Here is an 8,811-nt window from a genome sequence, read left to right as displayed (position 1 = left end):
TCTTTTTAAAAGATAATTGATTTTTATTTTAAATCATGTGTCTCTGAGGGTCTATGCGTGAGTGAGCTGTCCTTGGAGGTCAGAAGAGCGTGTTGGATACCCCAGAGCTGGAGTTCCCAGCAGCTGTGAGCTGCTGGATACGTGTGCTGGGAACCAGATCAGGGTTTTTTGGAAGAGCAGCAAGTTCTTAACCACAGAGCCGTCTCTCGACCCCCATGGTATATACTTTTCTTCTGTGACTGAAAGAGTTTTGCTATGTAGCCAGATTAACTCTGGAACTCAATATAATCATCTTGCTTCTGCTTCCTGAATGCTGGGATTCTAGGTGTTCACCACCATGCCTGGCTGCTTCATAACATCTTGTCACAGTGGTTCAAATAACTGGTTTTATGAAATTGTGAAATACTGTTTTGAGCAACAAGAGGCCTTCTGCTGCAGCTGTGACTTCTTTACACATCTGCAGTCTGCTAAGTCCCAGCAAGCCATCCAGACGCCGGGGGAACAAGCGCTGAGAAACGGGAGGCAGACACCGCCTCGCTTAAAGGCCTTTTGAAGGATGACTCGAGACTACAGAGCGTTTCTCAAACAGTCCTTCCCAACAGCAGTAAGCCTTGAGGAATGTTGTCTCTGAGCCTCACTTTGCTGTTGTTTAAGAAAATACCCCATTCATGAGGTGGTGGCGCATATTTGATATCACCACCGTTTAAAGAGGAATGGAGTTACGGAACAAGAAGTATATAATTAGTATATAATCCCTCTTAGCAAGGGAGGAAAGCACAAAGCCATGGAAGAAAGGACAGGCTCTGGAGGCCAGGCAATCAGTGCACACCAGAAATGCATTTCAACTTTTATTTGAAAACAACTTAAATTTTTAGACAAATGATTTTAGTATATAAATTTGATCTTGCTTTTATACAGAATATAAAGATTTCCCTCATTAATCTTCCATGTGAAGGGGATTACAGGCCAGAAGAAAGACGCACTCTGCACACAAAGTACACCTCATACGTGTGGCACCAGAGACAAACGGTGTCGTGCTCCTGCACATAAATTAGGACCAAGTGGTGACATCACACATTAAGGGGGAGGAGAAAGATTCTAGCCAATCAGATTCAAGAAGCAAACAGGACACAGAATCTGCAAATAAGACCAAGTCAGCAACTTTAGTCAGGACAGTGCAGGTCTATGGGGCTTGTGAGGCTACAATGTGTATATGGACGCAGCAAGGAGAGTTAGGTAGAGAGGCTCAACGAGGGAGTTTTCACTAAAGCAAATAAAAAACTTCTTGTCAACTGCCAAAACAAAACAAAATGAAAGGGAGCCTGTGAGTGTTAGAACACCCAGGGCGTGTTAGAGCAGCGCCCGTGCAGCATGCTAAGTTAGTTACAGCTTCTTCATTGGTGTGGAGCAATCATTAATGGTCTCGTTTTGCCTCTTCTTTCCAAACTCAGGCATGTCTTATTTTAGATGGAGTATAGCTTTTATCTATTATTTCATCCTGTAAAAACATGTGAAGACAACGTTCATTCTGGGCCAGAGGATGACCAGCGACCCTGGGAATAAAAAAACACAAACTTTTAGTCCAGTGTTTATTAAAATGCTGTGTGGGGGGGGGGGTCAAAAGAAACACATTTTAAGGTTAGGAAATATGCAAAATTTCTAAGCATTATTACGAACTACCCATAAAGCTATGCTATCAAATACTGGTCTTTTCCTTTGGTCCACAAAGTGATTTAAAAACATTTTCGAGACGGTAAGATAGTGCGACAGGCAAAGGTGCCTTTGGCCAAGCCTGATGACCTGAATTCAATCCCCGGAAGCCCACATGGTAGAAGGAAAACAATGATTCTGCAAATTATCTTCTAACCTTCACATATACACTGAGTTGGCAATATGCAAATACTCAAGTAAACTCAACAACAGAAAAATAAAGTAACTTTTAAAACTTTGTAGTGTTTCTGGAACATATCCACTTAGCTTCTCAACTAGGTGGTACATGCCTAAGAAACTGATATTTTATTGTTACACCTGAATAGTTCACTGGATTTTAAGGATTTATTTTAAAGACACAGAATCTAGACCAGCATGTTAGCCCACGCCCTTAATCCCAGTACAGGGGAGACTGAGCGAGGAGGCCCTGAGTCCGAGGCTAGCTTGAGCAAATATAAACAATAAAACGGGGTATAGGTTTTGAATTAGAAATACAGAAAGCCCAATGGTAAACTAACACTAAGAAACAAACAGAACCATTTAGGTCCTTCGCTTTTCTCCTCTTCTTCCCTTTCCCCACCTCTAAGTTTTTCTCTGTAACTGGTGATCTGACTTATATTCAGTCCAAGTTTAGCTGTGCCTTTCTCAAAGAGCATGTTCACAAAAATGGAACTGCAGGGATGTGATGGTGAACTCCTGTCATCTCAGCACCTTGTGGAGAGCTCAAGGCCAGTCTAGGTTACACTGTGAGACCTCGTGTACAGCCTGGGCTTACAGTGATATTTCATGTACAGCCTGGGCTTACAGTGATATTTCATGTACAGCCTGGGCTTACAGTGAGACCTCATGTACAGCCTGGGCTACACTGTGAGACCTCGTGTACAGCCTGGGCTACACTGTGAGACCTCGTGTACAGCCTGGGCTACACTGTGAGACCTCGTGTACAGCCTGGGCTACACTGTGAGACCTCGTGTACAGCCTGGGCTACACTGTGAGACCTCATGTACAACCTGGGCTACACAGTGAGACCCTGTATACAGCCTAGGCTACACGGTGAGACCTGTGTGCTACAGTAGGTAACTTCTGTTCACGGCTCATAGATACCAAATCATTAGTTAAAATCAGTATGTGTGCTCACATGGCCGCATGTGCTAAGATCCTGCTAATCTTGTAGAACCTAACACGGGCACATAACCACAGTGGGTGCAGTGGTACGCCCGCAGTCTCACTACTCAGAGGAGGACTGGAGGACTAACGCAGCCCAGGTCAGGGACAACCTCCTTCCTCTTTCTCCCTGCAGCCCCAGTGGGGCTTGACCTTACAACACTTCCGTTTAGCTTCTTAAGTGCTGGGTCACATAAGAAAAAATAGGCGTGGTAACGCATGCCTTTAATCCCAGTGCTAGGAAGCAGAGGCAGGCAGATCCCTGAGTTCGAGGTCAGCCTGGTCTACAGAGCGAGTTCTAGGATAGACAGGACTACACAGGCAGACCCTGTCTCAAATAAAAACAACAACAAAAACAACAAAAAACAAGAAAATATTGGTTTGAGCTTATCAATAGTTACTAAAAGACAAACAATTCTAAATTTTCTTACATTTTTTTCAAAAAACATTTTGCCATGAAAAAAATTTTAATGTACACTTTTACATAAAACATGCTGGTAATAATGCTACCTGCAATCAAACAAAATGATTGCAAATGTATTGTACATTTTATTATTCACATGAGAATAGAATATACCTTAAATCAGAATCACGAGTAAAACTATTGCCTGAATGATGCAATTTTAAATGTAATTTGCATAAATTGTCCAAGAACAACAAATATAAAACACAGGTCAACACAAAACCTTCACTTCAACCACTCAAGAGTGTCAGCATTTACAGCATGGTATTCAACATGGAGATCTTCCACTTCATACTAAAAGTCAGGAAATGGCTCAAGGAAACGCAACATGGATTGAACTTAACATTTAAATGACAAGCAGTCAGGGCTGAAGAGCTAGCTCAGCAGTTAGAGCACTGGCTGCTCTTGTATAGGACCTGAGTTCGATTCCCAGTTTGTATTGGGAAGACACACATGCGGGCAAAACATCCACAAAATAAAATACTAAAATAATGACTAGTAGTCATCAAGGTCTCACAGCACCACAGCAAGTACTTACTTGTTTATAAACTGTTCCAGCCCTTGCTTCCTTTCCTCGATGAAATTGTCATCAAATATTCCATCGTCTCCTCTAAAAGGAAGCTGCCGCAAAAACGCTTTCCCAGGGAGTGGGGGAACTACAACCTAAAACAATATCAACAGAGTGAGTTCCTGATGATGACCCAGGAGATGCTCAGTAAGGGAGTGAGGTGGCAAGCCTGCCCACCTGAGCTTATCTACCTCGGGACCCAGTGTGGCATCCATGTGCCCACACACATTTATTTAGGTGGCTGGATGAACATGGACAGGGACACGGACAGACACACACACACACACACACACACACACATACACACACTGAATAAATGTAAAATTTTATAAAACGGAAAATTTATGGGGCTGGAAGATGGATCTGTGGTTAAGAGCACTGACTGCTCTTCCAGAGGACCCAGGTTCAAGTCCCAGCATCCGCATGGCAGCTCATAACTGTCTGTAACTCCAATTCCATGGGATCTGATAACCAAGACAAAACACCAATGTACAGAAAATAAATTTTTTTAAAAAAGGAAAATTTATAAATAAACCCATGGTTATGTGGTACATGCTTTTAATCCCAGCACCTGGAGGCAAAGGATCTCAGCGAGTTCCAGGCCAGCGAGGGCTACATAATGATCTTGCCTGCAGGAGTGAGGTCCACCAGGTTCGGGTGGACAGCTTGTGGAGGACACTTCTTTTCTGTCTGATGACCTCAGGTCATCAGCAAGTGTCTTTGCTTGCTGAGCACCTCACCAGCATTATAGCCAACAGTTTTTGTTTAAGTAGTATGAAAAGATGCAATTAGGCCGGGCCGTGGTGGCGCACACCTTTAATCCCAGCACTTGGGAGGCAGAGGCAGACAGATTTCTATGAGTTCAAGGCCAGCCTTGTCTACAAGAGCTAGTTCCAGGACAGGCTCCAAAGCTACAGAGAAACCCTGTCTTGAACCCACCCCACCCCACCCCCCCAAAAAAAGAAAGAAAAGATGCAATTAGAATTTCTTTTCTGTCCTCTTTTTTGAGACAGGGTCTTGTGTAGCCTAGGATGACATCCAATTCACTATGTACTAAGGATGACCTTCCACTTCTGGTCCTCCTGTGCTGGGATGACTTCCATGTGCCACCACACTGGGTTTGTGCACTGCTGGGAACTGGGCTAAACCGGGGCCTTGTGCATCCTAGGCAAGCACTCAACCAACAGAGCTACACATCCTCAGCTAATCAGAAAACTCTTATCAATGTATAGCCAATTTATAGCCAAGAGGCGCATGTAGAGGAAAGAGGAAAAGACCTCAGGGGTATCTTCGGTTACATAGTGAGTTTGAGGCAAGCCTGGGCTACATGAGACCCTGTCTGGAACTAACAAACAAATACTTCTTAAGTTAAAACCTGTGAATCCAAGAATATATTTGTGCACGTGGGTAAAAAGGAGGTGGCTGGTGTATGTGTATGTATGTATATATACACACACACACACACACACACACACACACACACACACACATAGTTGAAAACAAATACAGATACTGAATGACACTTAAGTTTCTACCTCAGGCCTTACTTTATAATAGAATAACCCCATGCACTGCTCTTAGCAATGATGAGAGTAAAACTTCCCTGGACCCCCAAGATGCTTAACTAGTCCGTGAGTGCAAAGTCAAACAGCCTACAGACAGACTGCAGAGCAGACACACAACAAGGGACCTTGAGTAAGGTCCTTTAGAAAGAACACTGTAAGTATTTTTAAAACTACTGGACTAATAAGAAATGGTATTTCTATACAATAGGCTACAATTTTGCAATAAAAATAAAATAAAGGGGCTGGAAAGATGGCTCAGCAGCTAAAAGCACTTGTAGCTCTTGAGGGGATCCAGGTTCTGTTCCCACCACCTATATAGCAGCTCACAACCATCTGTAACTCCAGTTCAGGGGAGTTGACCTCCTGAGTGCCAGATAAGTATACACATGCAGGCAAAATAAAATACATGTAAAATAAAATCATTTTTACAAGTATGATATGTATTATAATAAGACCTTGAAAACATGCAAAGTGAGAAGCTACATACAAAAACATCAGGTATTCTGTGCTTCCATTATATAGGCAAGGTCATAAAGAACATTAATGATTGCTCAGGGAGAGGTGAGGAGGAGTTGGGGAGAAACTGGTCATTATTAGCCACAGACATCGGATTTTTTTCTTATTCTTTACTCTTTCTTTCCCTTTCCCCTTTCTTCTATGCTTTTTTTCTGGAGATGGTCATGCCATGTTGCTCTGGCTGGTCTGGAACTTTCAATAATCCCACCTCTGCTACCTGAGTGCTGGAATTAAACACGTGCCTAGTAAGTTTCTCTTAAAAGGGTGATTGATAATAGTAAGTTTGAATCTTAATTTATTCAGTGTTACATCTGCAACTCCCAGAACAGGGTGAGTCTCCATCGGTTATGAACTCATCAGTCTTCAGATGTATACTGCACATCAGACACCCTTGGGTCTGCTTCCTACCTCGCTCTTCCAGTTTTAGGATTTTTCTTTATTTCCTTCCATTTTTATTTTACTGAGCTATCATCTACTTTAGTCAACTTCTTTCTACTACATTATAGTAATAAAATAACCTTAAATTTTTCTTCTAAGAGAAGATAATTCTTAGCAAAATAGACAATGGTGTCTTTCAAAATACAGGCAGCAGTGCACTGGTGAATCGTGCTTGTCAGTTAACATTTAGGCATGGGAGGTAGCTCAGTTGTAGAGTGCTCCCCTCACATACACATGCCCTGCTTGATCCCGACTGCACATGTACTAGGTATGATGACATATGGCTGTATTCCAGCATTCAGGAAGTGAGACAGATCAAGAGGTCAGTGTCATCCTTAGCTACTCAGAGGCCATTCTAGGTTACATGAGACTCTGCTTCAAAAAATAAACAAATGTTTACCTCATCTGGGGGCTGAGGTGTAGCCCGAGAACCTGCGCTTAGATCTCTAGTGCCCACAATGCCAGAACATGGGGATGGAGGAAGTGGGTCTAGGTGGTTGCTGGCCAGCCAGCCTAGCTGAACCTGTCAAACTGCAGGTTCAGGGAGAGACCGTGCCTTAAAAGTAGGGTGGAAAGTGATAGAGGAAGACATCTAAAGCCAAGCCAACCTCTGGCCTTCATGAGCACACACATGTATGTCAATCCCTGATACCCACTGCCAAGTACATCTAAAGAATACTGATGTACCATACAGTAAGATAAACATTTTATGACTCTTCTACATACATGTGGGGTAATAAAAATGGTGACTATGAGTCAAACAAAATTGGAAAATATATTGACAGAGGAAGAGGAAGGAAGGAACAGCTCAGAGGACTGAGAAGTGTCACTCAGCAAAGGTTTAACTGCACTACTGAGCAGAGAAGAAAGAGCTGTGACCAAGAGGATGACGCTTCTCTACCAGGGTACAGCCGAGATGGACCATTGACAAGTCCCACTCTGGCTTTCACCCATTTCAGATGCAGTCTGGAGATATAAGTTAGAACTGGCATGTTCTGCTTTAAAGTTACACTGTAAGTAAAACAACAGCTACATTATAAATACTTCTTACCTTGCTCTCTCTTTCTAGTTCACTTCGAAGCCACTCAAAGTCACTGTATCTTCTTCTAACAGTAGATTCCTTCAGCTTGAAGATAGGAAGATTTGTCTGAAACCAAAACAGTCACTCCTAAGTTGAAGCACATTAAGGCATTTTTCAAGAGGGAAGACGGTGTCTGTCACATGAATAACATAACAAGCATAGCAGCTTCGTGGTTCTTATAAGGCAATCAAGCTCATTACCACCGACCGTCTCCAGCCCTCCTTTCACAGTTCATTTGGAGACAGGATCCACTAGGTGATCACCACCCATGTGCCGTCCAGGTAGGCCTTCACCTTGCTACTTTCCTGCCCTAGTCGGGCATTAACGCTTCTTTCTGCGGTACCAGGAATGAGCCCACAGCTTTGCACACTGGGCAGAGCCACATCTCCAGTCAAAACACAGCCTTCCTTTTTTTTTTCGTTGTCTCCCTTGAAACACATGTGCCTTGCATGTGTAGAGCATGGAGGTCTGAAGCCAACACTCAGTTCTTTCCTTCTACCTCGGTTTAAGATAGGTTTCTTGTTTTAGCTTCCAAGCTATGTGTTCCGGCCTGAAAGTTTTGAGTGATTCTTACGGCTCCACCATGCCTGCCACTATGTCATCCAGCTTTTTAGCATGAGTTCTGGGAACTGAATTCATGTCATCAGGCTTGAATGGCTATCATTTTTATTTGTTGGACCATTTGCCTGAATCTTAAATACTATCCTTAATTAGTTTCTTTAAAAATGTTTTACAAAGGTCAGGGAGTATTGTGATTTCTGTAATTATCACTAGTAGGAAATCAAGAGCCAAAAAAAAAAACAAAAAACAAAAAACAAAAAACCCAACCCCCCCAACATAAAAGGCAATTAAATTAGGGAGGCTGAAGAGGTGGCTCAGCAGTTAAGAGCAAGTACTACTCTTGCGGAAGACTCAAGTTTAGTACCCTGCACCCATTCTGGTTAGCTCACAACCACCCGTAACAGGGCTCCAGGAGATCCAATATCATCCAATGGCACATACCCATATTCACACAAATCTTTAAAATGCGATTAAGGGCTGTAGCCCAGTGGTAGAATATATTCACCTATGTGAGGCTAAAATTAAGTTATAGTAGGTAAACCAGGCTTACGGAGCTGGATCTTCACAGGAAGAGAACATATTAATTTAAGAATTGAGAACATAGCTGGGTGTAGTGGTGCTTGCCATTAATCCCAGCACCCAGGAAGCAGATCTCTGTGAGTTCAAGGCCTGCCTGCTCTACATAGTAAGTTCCAGGACAGTCTCCATAGTTCTACATGGAGAAACCCTGTCCTGAAAAACAAAA

General features: G+C 42.8%; 1 protein-coding gene across 1 annotated transcript in view; it reads right to left on the bottom strand.

The window, feature by feature from the left end:
• Positions 1–817: 817 nt before the first annotated feature.
• Snx3 (sorting nexin 3) overlaps positions 818–8,811 on the bottom strand; it is a 32,249-nt gene continuing 24,255 nt past the window's right edge. The window contains exons 2-4 of the mRNA XM_057762432.1: positions 7,476–7,571; positions 3,876–4,000; positions 818–1,553 (exon numbers count right to left, since the gene is read on the bottom strand). Coding sequence (XP_057618415.1) covers positions 1,448–1,553; positions 3,876–4,000; positions 7,476–7,571 — 327 coding nt within the window. The 3' untranslated portion in view covers positions 818–1,447. The remainder of the gene's footprint in view (positions 1,554–3,875; positions 4,001–7,475; positions 7,572–8,811) is intronic.

Source organism: Chionomys nivalis, chromosome 2 (assembly GCF_950005125.1).
Source record: "Chionomys nivalis chromosome 2, mChiNiv1.1, whole genome shotgun sequence".
Classification (NCBI taxonomy): domain Eukaryota; kingdom Metazoa; phylum Chordata; class Mammalia; order Rodentia; family Cricetidae; genus Chionomys; species Chionomys nivalis.
The sequence above is the reverse complement of the archived record's forward strand: the minus strand, read 5'-3'. Positions and strand labels throughout refer to the sequence as shown.